Source organism: Guillardia theta, assembly GCF_000315625.1.
Source record: "Guillardia theta CCMP2712 unplaced genomic scaffold GUITHscaffold_70, whole genome shotgun sequence".
In the NCBI taxonomy this organism is placed as follows: Eukaryota; class Cryptophyceae; order Pyrenomonadales; family Geminigeraceae; genus Guillardia; species Guillardia theta.
The window spans coordinates 365,169-392,100 of NW_005434604.1; the positions used below are offsets into that span (position 1 = coordinate 365,169).

General features: G+C 50.3%; 7 protein-coding genes and 2 non-coding genes across 9 annotated transcripts; 4 read left to right on the forward strand and 5 right to left on the reverse strand.

Moving 5' to 3' along the window:
• Positions 1 to 517: 517 nt before the first annotated feature.
• On the reverse strand, positions 518 to 5,207 carry GUITHDRAFT_113865 (hypothetical protein; the record flags this gene model as incomplete). The annotated part of the gene is made up of 13 exons (XM_005827052.1): positions 518 to 577; positions 627 to 740; positions 938 to 1,039; positions 1,333 to 1,492; positions 1,764 to 3,916; positions 3,969 to 4,024; positions 4,070 to 4,163; positions 4,207 to 4,380; positions 4,506 to 4,533; positions 4,576 to 4,681; positions 4,732 to 4,894; positions 4,951 to 5,076; positions 5,124 to 5,207. 13 exons carry the CDS (start codon positions 5,205 to 5,207, stop codon positions 518 to 520), a joined length of 3,420 nt encoding a protein of 1,139 aa, XP_005827109.1.
• Positions 5,208 to 5,809: 602 nt separating this feature from the next.
• Positions 5,810 to 11,936, forward strand: GUITHDRAFT_143068 (hypothetical protein; the record flags this gene model as incomplete). The annotated part of the gene is made up of 27 exons (XM_005827053.1): positions 5,810 to 5,895; positions 6,046 to 6,127; positions 6,183 to 6,257; positions 6,468 to 6,514; positions 6,585 to 6,639; positions 6,702 to 6,771; positions 6,821 to 6,855; positions 6,914 to 6,946; positions 7,287 to 7,336; positions 7,380 to 7,431; positions 7,482 to 7,524; positions 7,575 to 7,593; positions 7,950 to 7,988; positions 8,113 to 8,155; positions 8,347 to 8,384; positions 8,426 to 8,490; positions 8,528 to 8,664; positions 8,711 to 8,770; positions 8,813 to 8,878; positions 8,940 to 8,962; positions 9,687 to 9,837; positions 9,883 to 10,379; positions 10,501 to 11,442; positions 11,485 to 11,532; positions 11,611 to 11,692; positions 11,737 to 11,847; positions 11,889 to 11,936. The coding sequence occupies 27 exons, from the start codon at positions 5,810 to 5,812 to the stop codon at positions 11,934 to 11,936; spliced, it is 2,997 nt and encodes a 998-aa protein (XP_005827110.1).
• A 1,059-nt stretch (positions 11,937 to 12,995) lies between these two features.
• GUITHDRAFT_55541 (hypothetical protein) lies at positions 12,996 to 13,790 on the reverse strand (the record flags this gene model as incomplete). The annotated part of the gene is made up of 3 exons (XM_005827054.1): positions 12,996 to 13,202; positions 13,329 to 13,624; positions 13,715 to 13,790. Coding segments are annotated over 3 exons (579 nt in total), but the record flags the coding sequence as incomplete, so codon positions are not given.
• Positions 13,791 to 18,438: 4,648 nt separating this feature from the next.
• Positions 18,439 to 19,013, reverse strand: GUITHDRAFT_154253 (hypothetical protein). Its single transcript, XM_005827055.1, has 3 exons — positions 18,752 to 19,013; positions 18,595 to 18,702; positions 18,439 to 18,541 (listed from the first exon to the last, which is right to left on the reverse strand). The coding sequence occupies exons 1-2, from the start codon at positions 18,936 to 18,938 to the stop codon at positions 18,614 to 18,616; spliced, it is 276 nt and encodes a 91-aa protein (XP_005827112.1). The 5' UTR covers positions 18,939 to 19,013; the 3' UTR covers positions 18,439 to 18,541; positions 18,595 to 18,613.
• An 899-nt stretch (positions 19,014 to 19,912) lies between these two features.
• Positions 19,913 to 19,995, forward strand: GUITHDRAFT_t79. Its single transcript has one exon. It is a non-coding gene; the product is annotated as a tRNA-Leu (tRNA).
• A 200-nt stretch (positions 19,996 to 20,195) lies between these two features.
• On the forward strand, positions 20,196 to 20,278 carry GUITHDRAFT_t80. Its single transcript has one exon. It is a non-coding gene; the product is annotated as a tRNA-Leu (tRNA).
• Positions 20,279 to 21,299: 1,021 nt separating this feature from the next.
• GUITHDRAFT_113869 (hypothetical protein) lies at positions 21,300 to 21,632 on the reverse strand (the record flags this gene model as incomplete). The annotated part of the gene is made up of 1 exon (XM_005827056.1): positions 21,300 to 21,632. The coding sequence occupies one exon, from the start codon at positions 21,630 to 21,632 to the stop codon at positions 21,300 to 21,302; it is 333 nt and encodes a 110-aa protein (XP_005827113.1).
• Positions 21,633 to 22,998: 1,366 nt separating this feature from the next.
• Positions 22,999 to 23,625, reverse strand: GUITHDRAFT_113871 (hypothetical protein; the record flags this gene model as incomplete). The annotated part of the gene is made up of 4 exons (XM_005827057.1): positions 22,999 to 23,062; positions 23,118 to 23,226; positions 23,296 to 23,537; positions 23,591 to 23,625. The coding sequence occupies 4 exons, from the start codon at positions 23,623 to 23,625 to the stop codon at positions 22,999 to 23,001; spliced, it is 450 nt and encodes a 149-aa protein (XP_005827114.1).
• Positions 23,626 to 25,227: 1,602 nt separating this feature from the next.
• GUITHDRAFT_75899 (hypothetical protein) lies at positions 25,228 to 25,554 on the forward strand (the record flags this gene model as incomplete). Its single annotated transcript, XM_005827058.1, has 1 exon — positions 25,228 to 25,554. A coding segment is annotated over one exon (327 nt), but the record flags the coding sequence as incomplete, so codon positions are not given.
• Between the last annotated feature and the right edge of the window lie 1,378 nt (positions 25,555 to 26,932).

A 26,932-nucleotide genomic window follows, 5' to 3' on the forward strand; every position in this document is an offset into this window, starting at 1 on the left:
CTCGTTCCTCTCCCTCCTCCTACCTCTATTCTCAGCTCTCCTGCCTTTATTCTCAGCTCTCCTGCCTTTATTCTCAGCTCTCCTGTCTGTCTCCTCAGCTTTCCTCGTCTTCTCTCTCATCATCTGGTACAGGGTGATAATACGCGCCCCCTCCAACCTCTCAACGGTCGGCCCATTTTTTCTATCTGAGCCTTGAGAGCGACCTGTACATATAAGCTGCCTGAAGTTTCTCTTTTGCTTTATTGTTTGATACTTCTACCTGGTCGGCATATTGAATGACCATGAAAGAGTTGTTAAAGACGCTCGTCCTCCTGTTTCACTCCTCTCCTCCTCCTCCTCTTCGTGCTCCTCCTCCTCCTCCTGATCTTCAAGATTTTCCCTCCTAGCTTAACTGTGCGGCACTATCACGAATATTTACACGCCATGAGTGAGGCAAAGAAAAACGTCCGACGCTACGAGCGCTGTCACAGGAGCTCCTCCTCCTCGCTCAAAAGACTTTTTCTCACTTGTTGCTCCTCTACTGCTCTCCTGGCAGAATCTCCTCCTCCTCGAACGACTCTTGCGCATATCCCCAGTTCTGCCCGACAGCCGTCAGGTCCCAGCTGCCCCCCACGTCGCTCACTCACCTCGTCGTTGACAAGGATCGGGGTCATCTCCTCCAGCATCCACGTCACGTTGGCGATGAAGGCGCTGATCTCCTTCTCCCCGACCGTCTCAGCCACTCGCTGCGGCATCGTGCCCTGCAAGCCCAGGGCATGAGGAGGACGATAAGGGACGGAGAAAATGTCGGAGAGGAAGGAAAATGAGGACGAGAAAGCGGCGGGCAGAGAGGGGGAGGGAGGGAAGAAGAGGGAAGGAGAAGACACGAAGAGCAGTGGGAAAGGAGAGGGAGGAGGTGAAAGGAAGGAGAGGAAGAGCAAACATCGTCACTGAGAACCTGAGGGTGGTACTGGTGAAAGACGCAGGCTGGTGGCATGAAGATGTTCTGCTTGTATCCTGCGGCGGCGGCAGCTACAGTGAGGAAGGAGTCGACCAGGACCTTGTTGAAGTTGGTCAGCCAGAAAAGGGGAGGGGAGGGAGACTGACAGGAAGGGGAAGCTCAGGGTAGCCCCTCACTCGCATCACTGCATCTTTTGTTGAGAGAAAGAAATCTCCATCGGCATACGTATGCAGGTGCTGCTCGTTCATTTCAGCTAGAAGAGGCGGAGGAAGACAGGAGGAGGAGGATCGCAAGAGGGAGGAGGGAGGGAGGAGGAGGATGAGAAGAGGGAGAAAGAAGTGAGCAGGAGGACGAGAAGAGGGAGGAGGGAGCGAGAAGGAGTTGAATCCTACCGGCATCATGAAGAACTTCCTCTTTCTTCCTCCAGTCTGGTTTGTCCGTATGACCAGATGCTGGTTTGCGTAGCCTTCTTTCTCCTCCTCCTCCTCCATCCCTTCCGGGGGATACCTGACCACTGGTCCGTCTCCCAACAGAGTCACAGCATCCCAATACCTGAATGGTGTGGTCAGTGAGAGGCTGGGACGAGGGCAAACGGGGTGGGAGAAGCATCAAAAGGAGCAGGTGAAGAAGAAAACACGAGGAGGAGAGAGAAGATGAAGGGAGGGTGGGAGGACTTGCAAGAGCAGGAAGCGATTGAAGGCAGCAGAGGTAAAGCATCGGCGGAGGACGAAGAACAAAGAGAGTATAAGGGCAGAGGCAGAGGAAGAAGCACGAGCTGGGGGGGCGGGGCGGGGAGAGACTGGGGGGGGGGAGGGGGACGTACTGTGTTCGAACAAGAAGGTCATCGGGAAAGGTGATTCGAAGATGTCCGTGGGTGGTCCTGTGAAGTTCGCCCAGCGCGTCCCATTCGAGCCCAACGCGCGACAGCAGGTCTCCCACCGCCAGCCGCTGCATCGTCATCACCCGCCTCAGGGCCCCCTGCGCCGCTTCCGTCATGTCGCCCTTCCTCATGGTGGGATGGAATCGCTGCAGGAGATCGTGGCGGTCGATGCGGTAGAAGGCCTCCTCGTCCAGCTGACGGTCAGCAAGGATGCCGACAAGAACCTGCCCCAGCAGGATGTCGCCGTTGGTCACCAGCACGAACTTCCCGCGGGCTCGCCGCATACCGACGTTCTTGGCGTAGAACTGAGGAAACCCGTCCTTGGCCGCCTGCGGGAGAGCAGCGTGGATGCTCGCTGGGACGCGGATGATGCGGACGGGAGGAAGACCTGCCGGCCATGCGAGAGCGCGACGGAGAGGAGGACGGTGATGGCTGGGAGCCCATTCGACGAGGACGAGCTCAGCGCTGAGGGTAGGATGCATCCTTGCTGCTGCCGCCAGCTGGTCGAGCGACGTCTGCAGGCGCGTCATGAAGTTGCCTTCATGCCCGTCATTTCTGGCCGCGAGGATAATGCTCACGTACACCTCCTGCGGGAACTCCCGGCCTGCTCTCGCCCTCCTCCTCTCCCCTGCCATGCCCCCTTCTTGAACTTGCTTCTTTTCTGTAGCCAGCGGCTCTACCGTCATGGGGTAGACTGGCTCATGCTTGTCCCTCGTCCTCCCTCCCTCCTCCCTAGAGATCGTCTTGGGAGTGGAGTAGAGGAGGCCAGTCTGCCCGCGTGAGTGAGCGATGACCTGAGGGCCGTCCACCACCACCTCCTCCTTCCCAGTCACTTTGTCCTTCAGCCGGATGTAGTCCTTGAAGGGGAGGTACGTCAACCCCTTGAACCTCCTTCTGGTGTACAAGATCACTCCTGCATCCCTTGCCGCTGGCTCGCTGGTGTGGAGGGCGGAGAAGAGCGCAGCGTTGAATCTTCTCTCGGGGCGGAACTTGAGGCCAGCAGCATGGAGGAGGAGGCCGAGCGGCGCCATGTCGAAGTTTGAGTTGACGATGGCGACAGCGTCCTTGGGGTAGATGCAGGAGAGGCGCATCGAGCAGCCAACCGCTGGCTCAATCACTTCCCTCATCGCTCGCCGGCCTCCTCGCGTGTCCAGGTTGATCCCCACCAGCCCTCCAGCTATGCAGGAGCGGAAGAGGAGAGGGCACTGCTCATCGGGGATGCCGAACAGCTCATGGATAAGGCCTGGCGGGGTCTTGTCGCCGACCGTACACGCCTCCTGGGGGTCGCACGGGACGTCAGGGGCATCGGCGAGATTGCAACCTTGAGTGGTGAAGAAGTATCCGTCGGAGGCCAGCATCTCCCTCAGCTCTTCGATGGAGCTGCGAAGTTCTATGCTGGAGTCGAGGTACAGGATGTTGGTCAGCTCCTCGGCCGCGTGCTGGATCAGCGGCATCTTCCATGCATAGTTCGCCAACGTCCTGACGTGCTCAGGATGCTTGTCAAAGTTGTACACGCGCAGCTCAACTCCATCCCAGCTGGATAGCTCCTTCCGCTGCTCCTTTGACAAGCCCATGTCAAAGATGACAACCGGCAGGTCAGGCTCGCTAGTGTGGACGCTGCCTATCAAGTTTCTCAGCCTGTCAAAGTAATCCTTGCTGACAGCTGAGACGAGAGTCAAAGGAGCCTCTGAAAGAATGACCTCTTCTTCCCCCTCCCCTGCCAGTCGCTGCTGCTCAATGTCTCCCTCCCCTTCTTCCATCTCTAGAGCCTTCTCTGAGCATACAGTCCAGTCCTCAAGGCCCTGTGAGCCCTTCGAAGACTCAACAGAGAATCTCGGTTTCCTCGACTTCTTCGTGTGTCCTGTCCATGAGATGGAGATCTTGGAGGTTTGCTCACCCAGCTCTTGTGTTTGCGAGGATCTTGGAGAAGCAGATGGAGAGGATGAAGTGGAAGGGATTTGGCTCTTGCATGTCTTGAGCTTCTTCACTGGACGGAAGAACTCTCCTGTGTAAGTCGACCTTGCAACCTTCTGGAAGAGAAACGCCTGTCCCTGTACGCCCCCGGAGTTCATCTGAGCCGAGAAGAAGTTGTAAACCTTGGTGAAAAATCGTGAGAGGAGTTGTCAAGGAGAGCAACTTCATGTCTACCTTCTGCTTGTACCAGTCCAGCATCAGTGGGTGCTCCAGGTCGACCGAGTCGTTCACTGATGTCGAAGTCAGCTCAAAGGTAGCAGGGAGGAGAAAACAACTCCATGCATCCTCCAGCTCGTTTGGAAGGTCCAATGGAGGATCAGCAGCAGCCGAGTATCCCCTCACACGCATCCACTGAACAACTCGACGTAGCTGAGCAGCACATTACTGCTCCCCTCTGCTCCCCTCTCCTCACCCACGCATCCCTCCTCTCCTCTACTCTCCCCTTTCCTCCCTTCTCGTCTCGTGTCCCATTCCCTTCCCCTTCCATCATCTCTGCCTCCACCTGGTAGGGATAGACAACGACGAGAACATATCGCGGAGAGTCTTCGATGCCTCCAGCTAGCAGCGCATGCATTCCCTCCAGCACCTGAGGCTCTCGTGAACAATGAGGTAGAAGAAGAAGCAAGAGGAGGAAGAGCAGAAGGAGCCAAAGAATGCGCTGGAGGAAGCAGGTTTTACAAATTCTTCTGCTCCTTCAGCGCTGATTCTCACGATCGTGGGCTTCTCGATGAGTCCTTCACTGCCTCGAGGTCAACATTTCACTCCACCAGCTTCTCTTCACCGCAAGGCGTTGTCGATGGTATGAGTCGGCAACGTGTAGATAGGACGCAGGTACTCTTCGCTGGTCTGATTCACAGTAGCGATACCGGAGTAAACGCACCCTCTCTCTGGACGATCTCAAGCTCTCAGCGCGTCCTCCTCCCTCTCGCACCCTCACCGGCCTTGCCGAACATGGTCGCATACCCCTCAACAGAGTTCGGAAGCCACGTCAGTAGTAGCACCCTGTCGGCCACTCCGTTCAATCTGATCGACTCGTCCAGGCTCTCTGCCAGCTCTGCGTCATACTCAATGGTCGTTACCCGCGCTCCTCTCCGTGCAGCCTGTAAGAAGAGCATGAGAGACAACGGAGGAGGAGGACGAGCAGGAGAAGCTCTACCGTCAGCGTGAAAACTCCTGTCTCCCCACCAATGTCCAGGACATGATCAGAAGGTTTGAGCTCCGAGAGGAGAAACGTTGCAAGCTGACCCTCTTGCTCTCCATAGAAGAGGCGAGAGTACTGAGCCTGTCATGCCCTCAGCATGCAACATCTCCTTCCTCTTCGCTCGTCACCTCGCTCGATAGTCGCACACTGAGTGGGGCTCCCCTTCGATCCGTAGTGGCGTTGTTGTAGAACCGCGTGTCTTGCGCTATCATGGGGAAGCTGACCTTCTCCTCCTGCTTCTCCTTCTCTCTTCCTCCCTCCCTGCTCTGCTGTCTACCTGCCTGCTCGCCCGCCAAAATTTCATTATGAAGAAGACCACAAGGCATGCTTCATACCTTATCCATCCCTTTGTTCGCCGCCTTCTTCTTCCCTGCTACCACATGGAGGAGGAGGAAGAGGGAGAGCAGCACTAGACAGGCTTTGATCCATATTCCTCCTCTCCTCTCCCTCCTTTACCTCCCTCCCCTCCCCTCTCTCCCTCCCTCCACGCTTCCCTGCATTACGCCATGGATCCCAGACTTCCACCCCCTTTCGCGACCGGAACCACCCCTACCCGCTGAAGCTTCCTGCAGAGACGCAATGGCGATCAGCTAACTAAGTTTTGCTTCCTCGTTCACTGCCTGCTCCGCCAGCCCTCCCCCTCCCCCTCTTCCTCTTCTTCTTCTCATCTCGTGCTTGCTCTTGTCCTCTTCTTCTTCTCATCTCTTGCTTGCTCTTGTCCTCTCCCTCATCGTCTCGTCTCTCGGACCTTCTCTCCCTCGATTGCCTCAAGTGCTTTCCCCCAGTTCTCTCCCCCATCCTCCTCCTCGTCGTCATGCTGCGCGTGTGGGCCTTGCTCGGGTGCCTCCTGGGCTCCTTGGCCTCAAGTCCGGTGGGTTTGCCGAGCCTTCGCCTTGAGAGGTGAGTGAAGCTGAATGCTCCTCCCTCCTCTCATCAACAGCAGGAGGACCATGGAGCTCCGTCCTCACCCCAGACTGCTCTTGTCTACCATCCGAGGAGGCAACTGGTTGCCGCAAGTGTCACTTTCTCATCATGGTGACTGGTGGTCAGGGACGAAGACGATGAGGATGATGATGACGACGACAACGTCGATGGCGTTGGCAAAGATAGATATAGGGACATGCCTCCTCCTGTGTGGAATTCTTATTTTTTATTTCTTGCTGCTTGCTCCTCATCGGCGTCTGCAGGATGAGATAAGATACACGCATGGCATGCGAACAGGGAAATCAGCAAGAGAAGGCGCGATCATTCAAAACATGACGGTATGAGGCTGTGGCGAGGGTGTGATGGTGCTCACGATGTTGATACTGCAGGACAAGTCGTCGGCAGATTCTTCTGACGGTGCATGACAAGTTGTCTGTGTCACGATTGACCTGAGCTATGAAGATGATGAACCTGCATGGGTTGATGGGCAGATCAAACAGGTTCGACGCCAAAACTCTTGCACCATGGATTGATCCCACTCTGCGCAGGGAGGAAAGAAGATCAAATATTACTACGGAAGGACCAACTATTGGAGGTGAGATAGCGAAGAGGATTCACAAAGAGGATTGAGAAAGAGTCCCAACCCCTCACCTCCTGGCTTTCAGGGATGTTCTCAACCAAACAGATCCCTGGGAGCAGTTCGAGCCTGACCTCCATAAGGTGTTCTGGATGAAAGATGACGATGATGTGTATCGGATTGAATTCATTCTCTTTGAACACAGGGTCAAACATACGCAGACTTCATGTTTGCTAAAGAGCGTTTTGACAACGTGGACGTGATGGAGCAACATGGTAGATAGAGGGACATCAATAGATATTCCCGAACTGAGATCGTGTGCAGGGCCACTCAAGGATCGGATGAGAGACTTGATCGCGGTCGCTGCTTTCTTGCATTGATCCACGATTGGGTCACCATCTCAAAACTTCTTTGCAGGAGGGACGTACAACCCCAGCTGGATATGGCCTCGTGAGTTTGAATTGTGATGTTCCGATTCCTGATCTGCGCTTGAGGTCAGGGGGGGGTTGTGAGCGCGAATTTCAGCTTTAGTTATCCTGAAAATCGATTCGCGACGATATGTGAGAGGGAATTTGAGTCCTGTCGATTGCTAATGTTGTCGCAGATCCAAATTTGACTGGCAACTTGAGCGAGATTCCGATTTATGAGTACATCTGTCTTGGACATTGAGATTGAATTTCACTGACGAGCGCCGGTGCTAGTTATGACTCGGAAAAAGACGAATATTTCTTGGGCACGGTCAAAGTTTGTGCCAAAAATCTTCTTGTCTGAACAACTCTTTCGAATCCAGACGATTGTTCACAACGATGATTTGTCTGTTTCGCTGTCAAACAAATCAAGGTGATGGAACAAGATTGGATCTTTTCTTTTATCGATTGTACAGATTGCTGGAGCCCGACGAAGTGTTCGCTCGCTTCGTTCCTTACCAGAATGCTGTGTGTCTCGAATCGGAGCGTGTTTTGAGAGTATGATGGTGTTGTTGCAGTCATACCCAGAACCAACGAAGAGCAGAGACAGGTACATCAAAGGTGAGAACTCAACGATGTTCGACTCTTTATCATGTTTGATGGGGCTATAGCTTTCGAAGATCAGCTAAGGTGAAGCCTTCCTGCCTGAATGGCGGTCATCATTTCCTTGACAACCTAAAAGATGGGAGAACGGAGAACTTCCTATGCCTCTCAATGAAGAAGGAAAGTGTTTCTTCCTTCCTGATATTTGAGATTTGTTTGATTTCCTCTTGTTTCATCCACTCCAGACTTGGAAGAGATTGAAGAAGATAAGAGAAGACAGGTTGGAAAGTGATGAGGAAAATTCGCTGAGCGGGTTGACGTTTCCAATGAATCAGATAAATGAACAACTATGCGAAGCGGCAGAGCAAGGATCAGTCGGGTTGTTCAAGTGCTGAGATTTGCGATCCCTCGATGTCAAGAGTCATTGAAACAATTTTCCTCAGATCTCTGATGCAATGTGGTGGAAATGTTTCCTGGCACATGTAAGTTTGTGGCTCCTTCCTCCTCCTCCCCTTGCACTCTTTCTCTCTCCTTCCGTGGCGTTGCCCTCCTCCTCTCCCCTTCTTCGTTCTCCTCCACTTCTTGAATCTTTGAGTTTCCTGTCAGGCCTCCCGACATGTTGGCGCCGTTGCACTACGCTGCGCTGAATGTGAGGAAGAGGGGAGAGGACGAGAACACAGCAAAGAAGGAGAAAAGAGACAGATAGAGAAAACCAAGGGAAGGGCAAAGGACAGGGAAGAGAAGGAACAGGGACAGGGAAAGGAAAGGAAAGCGAAAGGGAAAGGACATGGAAGGAGACAGGGAGTTGAGGTGCCTTGAAAGCTCCTGAAAGACTGTCAGGGCCATTTGGAGATCGTCAAGATTCTCATCGAGAAAGGGTGAGGCAGACCTGTTGTCTTCTTCTTGTCAATTCTCGCAGCGTCAACGTGAGCGCTCGGGATGACTGGGACCGCACGCCGCTGCACTGGGCTGGTGAGGACAGAGGTGAGGTTGTCAAGCGCGAGTGACGAGGGTCGAGCAGCATACAACGGTCACGTGGAAGTTGCGAAGGAGCTGATAGCCAACGGGGCGAACGTGATGGCCAAGGTGGGGAGGAGACGCTGGGAGGAAGAGGCGTTTGACGCAGTGGCGCAGACCAAGGGAGACTGTACCCCCTACGTGAGACTTTGCGGCTTCTTGTGGGGATGAGGTGAAACCTTGGCAGTCGTTCGCGTCGATGTTCATGCACACGCACAACGACGTCATCCGCTACTTCCGCGACCAGGTCAGCTGCGGCCCTGCCTGCTTGCCTGTGATGCTCGGGCAGGAGAGCAAGTTGAACCCCTCCATCCTCAACAAAGACACCTCCACGACAAACTTCTTGGATGATGAGGTAAGCGAGCAGAAAAAGGAGGAAGAGCAGGAGGAAGAGGCTCCGATGATTTTGTTCGCAGATGTTCAAGCAGCGCAACGCGAAGTTTAGTTCCCACCCGTTGCGAGCTAATCTTGGATAAAGAGCGTTGCGATGATACAATATACTTCAAATTGAGTACATGCACTCGTATGCTTGTTCCCCTACATGACTCACTCACTTGTCTTGTTCCCCTACATGACTTACTCGCTTGTCTTGTTCCCCTACATGACTTACTCGCTTGTCTTGTTCGACTTGTCTTGTACATACTCTGCATTCCTCACTCCCACAAAGCCACCACTACCACCCCTCATTTCACCTTCATATGAATGGCAGAGGAAGGGTGGGTGGGAATTCGAAATGGAGTGATGCAAGGGAATGACAATGGAAGGGGATGAAGATGGTGGAACAGAACAGAGCAGAGCAGAACAGAACAGAACAGAAGATCAGGAACTCTGATCTCACACGAGGATATCTCATCTCGCAGTTGCTGTTGTTTGATTGAATACGAGTGAGATGCCCTTGTCTGATGGTTCAGACTTCTCCGACATCGACGATATTTTGGAAGGTAATGTCCTCCTCGATGAAAAATGAGAATGATGATGATAATTATAATAATGATGAGGGCGGGTTGGGAAGAAAGCTGATGATGAAAACCTTGCCATAATGATGATCACGATTATGATGATCACGATGATTATATCATTATTATCTTAGCTGTAGACGTGTCGACCTATGCAAATGGATATGAGAGTGTGCGTTGAACGATCTCTGCAGATCTCTCTCGCAGAGCAAGTCAGGAGCAGGAAGATGTCAAGAAGAAGTCGAGCTCGGATACAAGCAGGTCCAACAGCAGCTCGAGCAAGACCAAGAAGTCAAAGAGCAGCAAGGACAAGTCCAAGAGCTCCAGAGACAAACCTTCCAGGAAGACCCCAGCTGAGGTGAAGACTCGGCGTCTGCTCATCCCAGCCGTGACTCTCATGCAGACACGTAAGGACGAGGATGCGGATGAGCTTCTGCGAGGCATGGGGGCTGCTCTGTCCCAGGCTGTTCCCAAGCCCAAGCTCTTCGACCCTCTTGCCGGCCTCAGCTTCGGCCTGCCATCTAGCGGCGCAGACAGAGGAGAGAGCAAGAGGAAGGAGGAGGCCAGCCGAACTCCTGCAGCCGATGCGCGCGACTTCGGCATGGAAGATGCTGCCAACTTGATCAAGTCGTCCGGCGTGCGCACTTTTGCTGAGCACCATGCTCCTTCTCACCCCTCCCGGTCTACCTTCGCCTCCTCCAACCTCTCCATCCTTTCTGAGGAAAGCCTTGGCGATAGCCAGACGAAAGTTTACGCTCTGCCGAGCAGAGAGGAGGAAGAGGAGGAGGAGGAGGAGGAGACAGAAGAACAAAGATTCTCAAAGTTTGGAAACATTCGCATGGCAGGGGATCTCCTCCCCGATGAGCAAGCCCCTAGTGTGCAGAGGGAAAAGACCAAGAAGTAAGTGAAGAATCCTCCCCACATCCTCTTCTCCTCCTCCCCCTCCCCTCCCCTTCTCTCCTTCCTCGTTCAGTTCTCTCCTCTCCCTCTTCGCTATCCCTTCTCACTGTCCTCCTTTCAGGACGGTGGGTGCCGAGACTTCGGACTCCTCTTTTGACCTCTCCGACTTGTCGATCTCCGACTCTGAGCTGATGGTGGACACGACTCGTTCGGCAGGAAGGAAGGGGATCCTCAAGAAGAAATCCTCCTCCTCCTCCCCCTCCTCTCGCCCTTCCCGTCCCAAGAAGATTCGCTTTGGTCAAGTTTCCTACCGTGACGACGATCCTTTTTCCCGCTCTCTCTCCTCCAAACCACAAACCTTCCAGACCGTCAACAATCTCGACGGGAAAGAGAAGGATGAGAAGGAGAAAGGGGGCTTGTTTGCATCGAAGTTCGGGAATATTCAGTTCGCGGACGACCTGGGAGGGAAGCAGGAGGAGCAGGAGGAGCAGGAGGAGGAGGAGGAGGAGGAGAAAGGGGGCTTATTTGCATCGAAGTTCGGGAATATTCAGTTCGCGGACGACCTGGGAGGGAAGCAGGAGGAGGATGGATGGATGGAGGAGGAGGAGGAGGAGGAGGAGAAAGGGGGCTTATTTGCATCGAAGTTCGGGAATATTCAGTTCGCGGACGACCTGGGAGGGAAGCAGGACGGGGAGGAAATTCCAGCAGAGGTCGAGCTCGATGAAGAGGTTGTTGATGATTTTGACTCTCACGGGTATGATGAAGACTTCCATGAGGACGTCTCGGCTTGCGAGGAGGAGAGCAGACCCTCCAGCCAAGGCCCAGCTGCGTCAAGGGAGGCTGCTAGCAGGGAGCAAGAAAGATCAGCGCAGATTCAGAGGATGGAGGAGGAGCTGAGCTTCTGGAAGGTGGAGGCGATGCGCCTGGCAGCTGAGAAGGATGAGACGCATCGCACGCTCAAGGGGCTGATGAAGCTGAGAACGACGGAACAGGCGGGGGAGAGAAGAGTTGACACGGATCGAGTGAGGAGTCAGGCGACAGGGAGTGACAGCGGCACGAGCAGGTGGCAACAGTCAACATCTTGCGATGCTGACGGCAACCGCAGGCCTCAGGTCTTCCCGATCGCAAGCAGCTTGATGGATGAGTCTCAGCGGTATTTCTTCTCCCTTGTATCCTCCTCCTCCTTCTCATTCCCGCCATGTTCTTCTCCATTGTCCTCAATCACAGACAGGATCTCCATGTCCTTGCGCAAGCCTCTCTTGGATGCCTCCGAGCAGCTCCTTGCTGCCAACTTGCATCTCATCCGAGCTGCGGTGACACACCAGAGGTCGCTTGCTCCTGTGACCCTCCCTCTCAGATGAATCGCTCTCAAGCCCGAGCTGCGTTCCAGCAGAGGAGAAATGACTTCAGTTACACGACCCTCGAAGACACTCTAGCCTACATGCGCAGCTGCCCACTCCGACCTCAGGTCTGCTTGTCTTGCTCGCCCTGACCTCACCCATTCCTCAGGTTCGAACGTTCCGAGAGGCGCTGGAGGACATCAGGACCAAGGTTTGAAAATCAACACTTTGTTACTATTAAAGATTAAATGTCTGTCTACTTCTTGCTACTGGTCATTTCTTTCACTTTCCGTTTGCGTTCTTGCAGCTCAGACCACATCATGTAATTGTTAAAATGTGAGGAGTCGCCGCAACCGTAATCGTCATCCGACATGAGCCAGTCCTGGATCTTCTTCCACTCCTTCTCCTGCTCTTTTGCCAGATGTTTCACATAATCCCATTCGTCCTCTGCTTGTGCTCCAAACTCGAGCTTGTTGGAGTTTCGGTCCGAGACGGCTTGCATGGCGTCATGGGTCACAGCAGGCAGCATCGACTCGTTGGGGTCGTAGGCAGTGACGAGGAGGAAGTGCGGTCTCCGACCTCCACACGTCTCCTCCGAGTAATCCTCATCGGTCAACGGCTTCCAGATCTCTTGCTTGTCTCGCGATTTCGACGAATGCACCAGCGGGATTCGAGAGATCTCCTGGAATTCCGAGTTGTGATACTGGTTGAGCATGACGTTACTTGTGTAGTCGCCGGTCGGGCGGTGGAGGGGGAGCAGCATCAGTTTGTTCTCCTTCAGCAGCTCCAGGTTGTTGAGCACGTTGTCGCTGCCATACACATCGATGACATCATCAACCTCCTCCTTGGACCTGAACACAATGGTGGCCCACCGGCTGCTGATCTTCGACCCGAGGTCCGCCGAGGGAAACATCCGCCCCTCATGCGCAGCTCCGGTGTCGAAAACCTCCACAGCAACGATCTCGCGGTTGGGGAGAGCAGATTGAGCGTGCGTCTTCTTCCATGCCTCCCTGTGCAAATTAGCAATATGCAAAATCCTCCTTCTCTGTCTCTCTGTCAGATGATTCGGAAGAATGCTCTGAACTTCTTCTCGAAAAGCTCGAAATTCCTCGTCTTTTTCACGTTCAGCAGCTGTGATGTCACGATCAACCTTGAGAAATGCAGTGAAGAAAGCTGTGAGGATTTCTTTCAGCTCCCAGTTCGACAGCACATATTCTCCTCCTACTTTCTTGTCTGGCAAGTTTTGAACATAGACTTTGTTTGGAATGACATGCCTCCATTGAAAGATGGACATGTCTGTGCCTCCGGCAGATATCAAGTAGTCATCGTCGTATGAAAATCGTACTTGAGAAACAAAGCTGCCATGACCGTAATATGACCTGAAGGCTTGCTTGAACCCGAAGGCAGGCCAGCGGAAAAGCTTCACTTTCCCGTCATCATCGCCAGTGGCGCACACGTTATGTCCCCAGGACGAGCTCTGACCCTCGCCAGGAAAGTTATGAGTCTTGAAGACGTCTTCGGGTTCGGCGCTGTCATTCGGAATCTCTCCACTGACGTAGGGGTAAGGAGAAGGATCATTCCCTCCGTGACATGGAGCCCAGGGGGGCACCTTACTGTGAGATCGATCGATGGAGTTGATGTCCGAACCAGTAGACCCACGTCGCCATATGCTCTTTACGGTCCATCCCAGCACACAATTGTGTGTAGCCCACTTTTTCTTGCTCAATTCTTCGGTTTTCACGCTTTGCTTTCCGCTCGGAATCACGCAGTAAAGCAATTCATTGGACATGCTGGTCGAACGCAGATATCCGCTCTCTGCATCAAAGTCGACATGAGTGACGGCACCTGAGTGATCGTTACAACACCCTACTCGTTTGTATGGCATGGTTGACTGAAGTAAGATTTCTTCCTCTGACATTCCCAGAGACTTCTGCTTCGCATACTCCCTCTCTCGATCACGAGAGGACGTTTCTTCTAGTCTTTCAATTCTGTGACGATAAATGTCGATACAGTTATCTCCCAGGGCAACTGCAAGGTACTTCCCATCTGGACTGTACTTGAGAGACATAACTTGAGAAGAAGAAAGGGAGCTGTCCATGCTGTAAGCTTGTCTCGGCAAGGGATTGAAGCAGCATAAGTTAATATTTCCAAATGCTTCCTCCGGATCAAAGAAAGGATCTGAAAACGTATCGCCCGCGACGTTTTCATCATCTTGATTCGCAGCATCAAAGGATGACTTCTCAGTGTTCCAGACTGAGAACGATCCATCTTCATGACCGATTGCAAATAGCGAACACGGCTTATTGTTGATCATGGCTGCACCATGAACACCTTCCCCACTTTCCTCGTACCAGAAGGTGGCTGATCGATTTTGCTTGTAGGTATAGACACTACTGATCATGATCTGGTCATTGATATCGAAGAAACGAGCTGAACAGTCCTTGCTCACAGACATGAAGATCCTTTCGTCTGGGATTGGTGCTATCCCATAGACAGGCTGCATATGACCTCTCATTACGACCCGCTTTCCACAGACTGCCCATTCCCAAGGACAACCCTGCGAGTCATTTGGCATATACCCAGGCTTACTCTCATCAAATCTTTGATACCAGAAGGTGCAAACTGGAATCCTGTTGGCAACAGCTCCATTGCTTCCCTTCCATTCTCGGACTTTGTCATGTCCCCACCATTCTTGGTCCCCAAGTCTCCCTTCAATCGAATTAGCGCTATCACCACGAATTCGGTGGTTTTCGGATAGCCCGAAGATCCATGAATCTCTATCCTTTTGACCACACCTTCGGAGTCCAAGCATGAGAATTGTGTTGTCTGTCATTCCCACCAGCAGGCAGCCTTCTACTCCAAGGTCGGCGAAGGATAAGTGCGTGGCTGGAGCCCCTCGAATTCCCTTTGCAGGCTCCTCTCTCACATACGATTCGTCGGTCATGTAGCTGAATAATGTTTTTGACGAGGACCAGTCCATCGATCGGACTGAAATCTTTGCGATAAGACTTGGATCGCACTTCCTCGTGAAAGAACGCAGATCAATCACACACTTTGGCTTCTTGAGATCACGTAGTTCCGGATCCCACATCTATAAGTATTTGTCAGTCCAGCTTAGTTACATAGAATCGTCCAATGTACCTTCAAGTATCCTCCTTTGCCAGCTGTAAATAAACCCACTTTATCAACGTATAAGATCCCTAGAACTTGTTCTTTGTGTGCGCGTTCAATCTTTGCCTGCACTTTGCCTACACTCCATATGTAAACATCTCCATTTTCAACACCTGTAACAACATTTCCTTTCGGTGTAAAACATATGCATCTTTGATTGAGAGGGTCTGCGATGTCACCGAACAATCCAGTAGCCATTTCAAGTTCGACATCGCCTAATTCCCACATTTTCATGTGTTTCTCTCCACAAGAGGCGAATGCAGCCATGCTGTACTCATTGAACTTGCAAATGTCAACTTTCCCGCCATGAGCCTGTCCTTCACGGATCTTCATGGGGCCATTCTTATTTTTCCAATCAAAGACAGTGATATGATGCTCAAAATCGTTTGCCATTGCAACAAGGTAATTGCCTTTGCTGTTAAAACTCAAAGACACTACTTCAATTCGCTTTGGGCCCAACGACATAGTAGCCAAGATCTGATCTTTGAATTCATGTCGTCCATCATATGGAGTTACCCTCCATACAATTATCCTTGGATTTCTCCCTTTCTGACCGCTGGCAACGATGCATCGATTAGGCAGGTCCCAATCCCTCCAATCGATGACACCTCCTGAATCAAATGCAAGTCATACCTCCTATAGATAGAGTAGGTCACATTTCAATGATACCTTCAAACATTTGAGGGAATTCTTCAGTTGAAACTGAACAGTTGAAAATAAGTGCAAGTTTTTAGATCAATCGCCTCGTTTACCTGGCAAGGTACGGTCCGTAGGCTTCCATTTCTTGGGTCCTGGGGTATAAACTCCCTTGGTATAAGCGAAAAACATTTCCCATTGCTCAGCTGTGAGGGGGTTTGTAGGCTTTTCCATCTGTTGAAGCATGTCAATCAGGATTTGTGGAGGCAAAAATAGACCTCTGCCCAACTTGCGTCTGGCTTTTGATATACTCGTTTGAGAACTGCAATCGAAGAAACGCTGTTGGTGTGATGCAAAAATCGTTGAACATTGTTTTTGACATCGAAGACTATCACTGTAGCAGCAGCGAAATAGACGATTTCTCCTGTATGGACCATGCAACCACGATCTGAGCATGGAAAGACAATACAATCAGTTCAATAAAACTTCGAAGCAAACTGATTGTGAGCAACCTGAATCATATGCCTGTAAAAAATGCAGGTTCTCCAAACCAGGGCCCTCTCCAAACAACTCCTGATCCCAACAGCTTGCACCTGTCAAAAGCCCGTTCAAAAAAGTCAGACAAAGCAATCATGAAATCACCTTGGTATCCATAAACAAAATCAAGAGAAAGATGGCTAGAAGGCTCCCTTTGCCACTGTTTATGGGTGTCATCCAACCCTGTGGAGAGGATCAGTCAGTTTGCATCAACATGATTGGTACAATAGAATTACCCTGAAATTGCACAGGTGCCATCACGGATGTGACACAAGGATTGTACTTCTCAAGTCCTCCTTGAGAAGCATTTTCCCATGGGTCTATCTGGTCTATCCTACTGTATCCTATGGATCCCTTGAATGCCATCAATACAAATGACTGAAGAGGAGGTAGTGAACCTGGACTGGAAACGGTTCGTTTGCAGAGTCTTGATCGCCTAGTCCGAGCATTGTTTTCGTAAGACCGGTTTCAGTATGCTCCACAGGTCTGAAGCGAGGGACAATGGTCCTCTCATACTGATCTCTGATAGCATCTTGCTTCTTCTTTTCTTGTACCTTCGTAGGAAGAAAGCGAGTAAGTCTATGTGAATCTTAGGCACGTATGTTACTTGCTGTTGGAGAGCAGCTTTGAAGGCTGAAACATATCTGGACTGTTTAACGTTTCCTTCAACCTGGATTATGTAAATCAGTAATGACTTGAATCATAGTCTCCAAGTGAATTGACCTTCTTCCGGAAGTCGTTCAACATGAAAACTGGCTTTCCGTTGACCTTGACAGCGAACGTCGACCCAGTGACATAATCGTAATTGATTGGTCGATGCTTTGCAGAGGCTGCTGGAGCTCTACTGGCTGCAGTCACAAGTTACTTGTGAGGATATGCTTTCGTTGCGACTTTGCGAAACCGACCTGGCGCAGAAAATGGTCGAGAAGACATAGGTTTTGAAAGCGGTCTTTGGAAAGTTGGGGTTTGTCTTCGAGTAGAGTCTGCCCTCGTCATTGTAGGTGGCCGCTCCATCGTTGAGCACAATCGTTTCCCTAGCACAAAATGTCACAACTGGGACCCTCAATCTCTTATGCGTTGTCCTTGTTTCCAGGCTAGATTCATAATCAACTTCCCAGTAGCCTATCAGCATGACATTCTTCTCCTTCCCTTCTCGGCCGTAAGCGTTTCATCTCATGTTCCCTCCCCTCCCGTCAAGGTCGTACGCTGCTTCACTGCTCTCCAGCGGCTCATAACTGGGAGCATGGTGCACAGCGGACCGAGCACCCCGGCTATGAATTCACCCACTAGTATGGACCCCCTACCACCTACCCAGGCATTGCTCTTCGAAAGGGTTGGTCCCAATACTTCAACTACCCCACCTCCTGGTCGTATCAAAAGCAAATCTTTCCAAAGGGAGTCCCAATTTGAAGCTTTTTCAGAGTGGCTTTGAATATGTGTGTCTTAGTTTTGAAAGTTGCATTAAGCGGTGTAATATCAGGATTCTGTACCCAAACATTTGATTTGGGTAGGTCCAATGCATTAGTAACGCAAATGTAACCGTCCAAATTTCAGTTTCGGTTGCTCAGGAGGTTTTTGTCACGGTTGTTAACTTTGAGTAAAGGTTACTACTACTCCCGCCCCCGGGCCAGGCCGCCGCCCACAGTGCCAGACGGTGGTGGACTCGGACTGCGGGCCCGGGACTCGGACTCGGCCGTCGGACCGCAGTGCGGCGGCACTGGGCCGCGCCGGTACCGTGCCACGACGGTGCGGCCCCAGGCCGCCTGGCACAGTGTCACGGCTAAGTCACAGCCTGTGCCGCGGCACGCGTTACTGCGGCCCCGGCCCCCGGCACTCCGAGCCGCCGTGCCCGCCGCGCCGTGGGCTTCTGGCGACCGTGCGGCCACGGTGACCCGTAGCCCTCCCGGCCGGGCGGGCCGCCGCGGGCTATCATCATCATGGCATAGTAGGCCGCCGCGATCGCGGCCCGGCGGCCCCCGGCCGGGCCACCGCACTATTGCATGACGGTTATTCAACAGTTATTGTAAGGCTTGCGACCTGACGCTGCATGACGGTTTATGCTACAGTCAAGAGCAGGTGTGTTGTGACCTGTCCCTGGTCTCAGCCACGTTGAAGCCCTGGTGCTCTCTTCTATCGTGATCTGATAGATCTAGTACCTTGCTATTGCCTTCTCTTCTTTATACAACAAAGTAGACATGTCCTTCTATGCCAAGATGAACAGCTTTCTTCGCAGATTCCCCAGGCCTCCCTTCGCTGAGCAGAGGTTTTGGGACAAAACTTATGATAAAGCACCAGGAGGTATTGAATGGGGAATTGAACCAGGGGAAATGCTGAAATATTCCTGGACACTGTGCCAAAAAACAAAACGAAACTGATGACTGGAACCCTCACGGAAATTTGTCCCAAGACAAGTAAAGTGCTGGATCTGGGTTGTGGTAGCTCCATGCTGTCGTTCTTTCTAGCACATGAAGGTTGGAGGTGAGATTTGCCTTATGAATCCGACTCTACGGTCTAACAATCGAGAAAAACAGTGACATTACCGCGGTGGATTTATCGCCAATTGCCATTAGTCAATGCAAACAGAGGGCAGGCCTCATGGGGATTGAGAACATTGACTTCGTTGTCGCAGACTGTCGCAGGTTTTGAACTAGTCTTCTAGTCCTACGTTAATGATTGACGGCTTACTAGGCTTCACCAAAATTTTCCACCACATTCGTTTGATCGAATATTGGACAAGGGTTTGATCGATGCTTTGTATTGCAGCGGCGATCCAGACCATTCCATGCAACAAGTTTTCAGGGAGACGCATAGGGCTTTGAAACCAGGGGGAAAGATGTTGAGTGTTCAGGTTGAGCCACTCTTTGGAATCCTCCATGGTCTGAGGTATACATACATCACCGAAGTCTCTTTCAAAGAAAGGTGGGATGTTGAATGCAGGAGGGTAATGCCCATGAGTTCAGGCGCGTATTTCTATATTTTTACAAAGCAGACTGACAGGAAATGTATGAAATAAATGAAGCAGAGCCAATCGAGAGGAGTCAGCCATTTTTTTCACACAGTATTACCAGAACGATACGATAAAACCATCTAAAGCAAACCTGTTCGCCTACAGCGTTTTGATAGATAGATTTGCAAAACATTCTTGCACTATCCCTGTTTCTCAACTTGTACAGAAGGTGAGGGTTGAGAGAAAATGGTGGGCGTGGGAGTGTGAGGATCAAAGCCGATCATATTTGCGGGGGCTAGGGATATTTTAGGATGAAATCAACAGAGCATTAAGTATAATTTGATTGAGTTTCAGTGGTGTGTTGCAAAAAAAGGAATGCAAAGAATATCAGGAGATTCGGTAGAACACTTAAGGGTTGTGAAGATCAGATCGCATTCGTGAAAGGGAAGAAATGGATGGAGAACAAGCAAAGTTTGAGTCGACGGCCACAATAACATTGGGGATCATGATAAATGTAACGATATTGTTAAAATCGACAGTTTGCTTCGATAACATCGTTTTGCTGCATGTACAGAAATGACAACAGAAGACGAAAATATGTTGAAGACAACAGGAAAGGGACAGTCGAACGCAATTGAAACAAACAGCGCAATGAAAGAGCATGCGAGATCATAAGCTTGTCAGGGACGAGGATGAGGATTGTGGAGAATGGACCAATGGGGAAATAGAGGTCCTGATGGATGGATGGATGGATGGATGGATGGATGGAGGGAGGGAGGGAGGGAGGGAGGGAGGGAGGGAGGGAGGGATGAAGGTGAAGGAAGGGCACCATACCATGCAAGCCTTGGAGGTTTTGGCACAAGAGGGGGGTCATAGCGCCATAGGAACGATGTGCTAAATAAGCAGAGGTGGCCGAGTTGGTCTAAGGCGTCGGTTTAAGGCACCGATCTCTTCGGAGGCGCGGGTTCGAATCCCGTCCTCTGCATTTTGCTCTCTGGAGGCTTTTTTTTTTTCACCTACCCCCAGCCCCACCCCCACCTTCACCGCTTCCGATTTTTTAAATTTAGTATGGCGGCAGATTTTTTTACCAAAAATTCCCCTGTAAATTTCAAAATTAAAAGAAACAAAAAGTAATTTCTCCAAAATTTCCTGATAAAACCAGTACTCACCTTGCACGAGCAATAAGCAGAGGTGGCCGAGTTGGTCTAAGGCGTCGGTTTAAGGCACCGATCTCTTCGGAGGCGCGGGTTCGAATCCCGTCCTCTGCAATCCTTTTATATGTTGAGCAGTCACACAAGGTTTTCAAAATCATGGCTTTTTACCTCCTCTGGTCATGACGATCAAGATCGTGCAAGTGGATTCTGCGTGCAGCGCGAAGAACACGATGCTTGACATCTTGAGGATGAAAAGGGTTTTTACATACGAAGAACGAAGCGAGGAAAGCAGGAACGCTGAGATGGAATCGGAGAACGATTAGCCAAGACCGGTCAAGCAGAAGAAGGAATAATATTATAATGTAAGGACGAGGGTTGGTCAAAATTCTTCAAGTCATTGCAGTACAAGGAAGATCAGGTCGATAAACATTCGAATGACGATGAGAAGTGCATGATAGATGTTTCAAAGGAATTCCCTACTGGACCTCTTATTATTGAATCTTTTGATTTAGCTGTTGCAATCATCGTTGGATAAGGAGAGGATGAAGCTGAAGCGGAGACTGGAGAAACCAGTGGTGAAAAAGGCTCGGCATCAACCCCTGTCAAGGATGATGACAATGTAAAGCTAAAGTCTGTACCCAAGTGCCATAAGATCGATGCTTTTTAAAGAATCTTTGCAATCCATTTGGAATGTTTCATGATTAACACCGCCATGGATAGGCATGAGCATATCAATACAATGCCCCTATGATACCCTGCAATACCTCGTGGTGTGGCTTGTTTAGGTGTAATTCCTTGCAATAAAGAATGAATGATAGGATTGTTGCAACCTCAATCTTCTTCTTATGCATGCACGAACTTATGATGCTTATGACCGCAAGACCCTTTGTCAATGGAAAGAAGATGAAGAAGAATAGGTCATCCGGTGCGTTATTGACGATGTTGAATACGTTCTCCTTGGATGTCAATGTGACGACAAACAGTGCAATGCTGATTGCAAAGGGCGATCCCTTGTAGAGTGTGATTCTATTCCTATTCACCTCAGTCCTTGGTTGCTGGATCAGGAGCACAAAAAACGGGCCAAGTATAATGTCAACCCTTGGAGTGGATGTCTTTTTACAGAATACCACTGAGTCTAGTAGTGAGTCGTCAACGATTTATCCGATTTGGTAGACCTGTTCTCTATGTTATCTTCCAGATCCCCAAGGTCAATCTGATTGTCGTAACTCTTTGAATGATGGACAGTGCTTGGGATGTCATAGTTTGGATCTATGTCCTTGCCGGTCATCTTCATCATTTCATATCTCATGGTGGCAAAGAAGATAAAATAGGCATGGAACATGAGCAGGTTGATGGATGATGTTGTGACGTGCTGTGATACCGTGGTGTGTGGTGATTCATGGCTCTCCACAGACATGAGCAACGATATGGTGAGTATGAACGACCTGGTCAAGAAATCCAGCATCATCTTTCTTTCAATGGGTTTTCTCGTGTATTGTTGCTCTGACGTGCTGATATGGGTATGAAGAGTAAATCACATAGCCGTTCACTACAACAAATAGAAATGCAACGCCCCAAAAATACAAATGGGGTATTGTTTTATAATCCTGACATGACAGAAGATCTAGAATCAATTTCTACACTGAGGAGGATCAATCGGAGCTTCGAGCTCTACCCGCTCAGTGAGGATGAGGAAGAGACATGTATCATGATGTGGCGGCAGAGCCAGCCTTCCAGCCTCTGATCATGCCAACACACAGGATCGATGAGCATGGCGAGCTCCAGGGGTTTCGCTTCATCACGAATGCTGCAGACAGTGGAGCCGTTCTCCCCATGCACAGGAACATGTTCTTTGGCGTTACAATGACTGAATGCATGACGAATGACATCCTTCCACCCGATATCGATTATGACAATGATGAATCACATGACTTCGACTCCAAGACACACGATATCGATACCTCTGAATGCTCGGAATATCACGTAGATATGCCCATGACTGATGTTGTCATTGATGAGATGGGTCGTGACATCAATTGGGATGACAACCATCGTTACATTGATAGCATTCATTGGAATCCAGAGCCTCCAACCAGCATTGGGATTTACCACGAATTTAATCGAAACTTCGTCAACGATGTCTTGGAGCACAAGCTTGTTGATGGCGGTCTTCGCAATGCGGTGGATGAGTTCTATAACTTTATGTTGGATGCTGCCAAGAAGGCCACTGCAAAGGACATCTGTGAGTCGGAAGAGGTCAATTGGCTTAGGAAAGCTTCACAGAGAGCAAAGTTGAAGAATATCAACATGGTTGCCGATGAGTTTGAGCTTGATATACCTACGGAGATCGATATCTATGAACACTCACTCAAACCCGTAGAGATTGCACAGGCCGCTACAGAGACGATACACTGTGACATCATGAGATTGGATGAACACAATGTTGCGGTCTATAATTATTTATGCAACACCTCTATTCAAGAGAATGGGATACTATGCCCCATGCATCCCTGTGAGGGCATGTGGCTCTTCAAAGGGCCAAAGCTGAATCATATAACGTTTATCATACAAATGGCTCAACCGTTGGATCGAATTGTATCTGTGGTACTTTCCCGACCAGTTCATTCCCTGTAGTCAAATTGGAGAACGGGGTGTAGGGATTAGCAACATCGTCGTCTTAGCTTGAAAGTCGGGCAAGTACACTGAGAGTAGTGACTTCATTTCCAGAGTTTCCGAAGTTCGCCGGACGGTCCGTACGGTAGGTACGGCCACTGCCGCCCAACTGAGTGCCTCACCGTACGCAAGAACTTGTTAACTTCGGCTGTTCAGTGTAGTCACGCAGGTTGATCAGCGAAGACCTCCTCCAACCGCTGCAGCCCCTTGACCGTCATCGCGCATCTGAAACCGGATCAATCGGTTCAATATGCATCATGACATGACCCAAAGTGCACACCGGTTGCATTCCATCACGACTTCATCTTGTTTCCTATTTTTGGAGCTTCGCTTGTTTCCCTGTTCCTCGTTTTGTAACTGGATGATTGGTGCAAGTGTTCCGCCACATTCTAAGGAATCCTCGCAGATAAATTGCATGAGATAAAGGAATCAGGGACAACATGAATAAAAGCATTCACCGGCATCCGTACACGAATATTTCGCCAAGTAAAGCAATAGAGCGTCAGCCTCCTCCGATTCAGAGCCTTCGTTCCGGCCTTCATGAACTCCAATCTCTTTTTCAATCTTGCATCGCTGGCAGTTGCAGACAAAGCCTGACTGAAAATCAACGTTTCTCGGGCTCGTTATGATCGCGACACCATATTCACTGCGAAGTCGTTTCTGACGATGGACAAGGTCTGCAGCAATGCTGGTGTAGCTTCTGTGAACATACTCACGTTATCTAGCACAGTGTCGGATAGTATTGTAGCTCACATGGAGATTTCTGTACCAGCTTCCATTGGATACATAGCACGCAATTGCACCCGAGAGTTGGGAAGGGGTATTGGTTCATCAATGACGAACGGGGGAAGGGAAAAGTCCTGACTTTCTTCGTCCCAGAAATCAAACCTTGCAACATTGGGCGAGCAATCATGATTGACAAAACTGATGTGCAGATCAAAGGTCTTAGGAAACCAATTCAAAATATGATCCCTCTCACCTTGCTGTAGGGTAAATAGCAGTCGCACGAAGGAGCATGTTCGCATCCGAATACATTCGGTGCCCACGAGAGAGAATTGCCATTCCGTTACTGCCTTCCCTATTCAACAAAGATTCTATCTGTATTGGAACGTCATGCAAAAGATCAAAACTCAGATTCCGAATTGACCTCCTTCACATCAAGAGCCTTTCCCTCCAAAAGCTGGCTCAAGTAAAAATGCAATCTCTTGGAAGCTTTCTTGTTAGGGAACATTTCTTTTTTTTCCAGTTTGCAACTTCCTGTCGCGTTATCCCAGGGTGATGAAAGGTTGAGAAGCGATTTCCACTGAATAGGACAGTAGTCTTTGATCAGTACTGCCTTCATTGACCATCAGAGCCAGGAAGTTGCGACAGTTTCGACATCGATTCACCTTCAACAAGAATCGGATGTAACTAATATCTTCCTCATTTCTGTGGATCAAAACGTCATTCACGTCTCCGAGATCGATCACATATTCATATACTTTCTCAATCCCCGTACATTGGGAAGCAATTTGAGTGCATCACATTCAAATTGAGAATGGCAACTGGAAGGATGACCCTGACTTCGCGAATCCTTGGAGCATTTTTCACTGCAGAACCAAACTTGATTGCACTCTTTGCAATGATACTGGAAATCTTCACTGTGAGATATGCAAAATGAGTCTGTTCTCAAAGAGGGAGGTGATCATACCTGCTATTATGAGGCATCCGGTAGCAAACACCACATACTCTTCTTTTCATGTTTTCCTCCATGTACACCAATGCAGGTTGTTCCTGAAGGAGAAGTTCTCCTCCAGTTACACTACGGGTGAGAAAAAGACCCTTTCCTTTTTCCGTTTGCCTCACCTCAAGAGGAAACGATCTATGCGTAATTATCAGCAATCGACCAACTTCAGGAGGTGAAATAAAATGCTACAAAAGGTTTCGTTTCTACCAAACGAGTTGTTGTTATCATCCTTGTTTTGAGCAGCATGAAATAGCAAGAGGCTATGATTTCAGCAAACCCTCTTTCTCTTCGTCTCTGATCAGATGTCTACTTGCCCTCCTGCCTTTTACTTACCGTTCCGAGGGCGAAAATGCGGCCATGATCGCCGGGCTTATCAGAGCGTTATTTCTGTAACCGTGGAGTCGAGCTTGATCGGACCGGCAGCGCGCACCGGGCCGCATGCCGGAAGTCCTCAACTTAACGGTAAACGCAACGGTCGGGGATTCTGCATGGCAAACCCGAGATGGGAAGGAGGACGAAGTTGAGGTAGATCTGAGAGCGTCGACAGGTCAATATCGAGCGTGTCCGGTAAAAAAGCGTCTGCTGCAAGATGGAAGGGAACAGGGTAGCTGGTCTCCTCCCCTTGCTCGTCTCTGGGAATCAGGGCGAGAGGTCAGGAGCCACGATGGTACTCCGAGAGATGGAAACACAACCAGGTTTCAGTGCTCATCTGCTGGAGATTGGTGCACGTGGTGATGTGGGTGCTCAAGTTCGGTGGTTGGCAATGATGTATCTCAAGAATCAAGTACACCGGTTCTGGGTCAAGAGGTCCGGCATCCCCTATGAGATTGAAGCTGCAGAGAAGTCCGTTATCCGTGAAAACATCCTCCCCCTCTCGCTGGACGTCGACGACTCCATCGCAAACCAGTCTGCACTGATTGTGGCGAAGATCTCACGGTTTGACTTTCCCAAGGTCTGGCCGAACGTGCTCGAGAATATAATCTCTGCATTGCAGGCAGTTTCGAGCGAGAGTGACATGGCTGATAGTGAAGACAAGGTTCGTCGCTGCAACCGCGTCATGCGTGTCTTGCATTACAGCATCAAGGACTTGAGTTCAAAACGATTGGTTTCCGATCGTAAGACATTCCTACAGCTCGCTCCAGCTGTGGTTGCTGCTGTGGTCCAGCTATGGTTCATTTTCCGGAGCAAGTACATATCATCCTGGTCAACTCAGAGTGTCTCTGAGGGCATCATACAGGGGCTCGTGCTCACTGTCAAGACATTGAGAAGACTCTTAGTCTCGGGCTTCCAGAAATTGCATTGCGATGAGCAGGCTACCTCAATCGCTGTTTCTGTTTCTCAGTTCTTTCGTGACCTCGTAGCTTCTACGGGCAACACAAGCGCCTCGTCTTCTGGCACTTTGGAGAGAGTGGCGTACTTTCACGGAAAGTTTGTTCATAATGTATTAGCAGCACAGCCCTTGGCTCTAGTCTCCGAGGTAGATGGCATGTTCGTGCATTATTTCTCTCTCTGCGATATTTCAGTTTCTCCAAGAATGATCACTCCAAAGCTGCAAATTGTTCTTCTGAGATGTTTGCACGCTACAGTGTCTTCTAGCAAGTTCATTCCAAGTATGCAGGGGATTTCAAGAGCTGGAGATGACCCTGTGCTACAGCAGTTCATTGAAAATGTCAAAAAGAACCTCGTTGCAGATGGCTTGATGAAAATTATCAGAGGAATGACATGCCAATTTGTAAAAGTCAAGGCTGAAGAGGTGGAGGAGGTGCTGGAGGCGGGCGTGAACCAGCTTGATGCGTTCGAACGGGACGAGGAGGATGAGTTGGAGTCCGCTGGGATGAGTGAGTGTGGTCCGGCTGCGTACTTTGCTCTGTCCATCATCGATGCACTGCTGTGTCGGTATGGCTCGACTGCTCTGCATGTTCTAGTCTTGTTGCAACGTGAGGCGTTGGAGACAAGCTCCCTCTTGCCGCCGCAGTCGGTAGAAGCCGATCTAGTCAGAGAAGCTTGCTACCATGTTATCGGCTCTGCTTGCGTGACCATGATCAAAGCTAAAGATTTGTTCGAGCAAGTTGTTGTGGTGGACATGGCGAAGTCGTATCTACAGAATGAGTTTGAAAGATTTTACGGACAACAAGGAGAAGCGCATCCGACACTTATCCTTGCACTTCGACGTGCTGTTTGGATGCTTGGGAAGCTAGTGCAGGCGGATGTCAGTGAGGAAGGCGGGGGCATAAAAAAGGGGAATACGCAAGTTTCTCCTCTCCACTCATCTCTTGTGCCTTTGCTCTACTCAGCGCTTGAATTTCCTTGCACTGCTGTACAGGTTGCAGCCGCGGCGAGCTTAGGTGATATGCTGCGCTGCTGTTGGC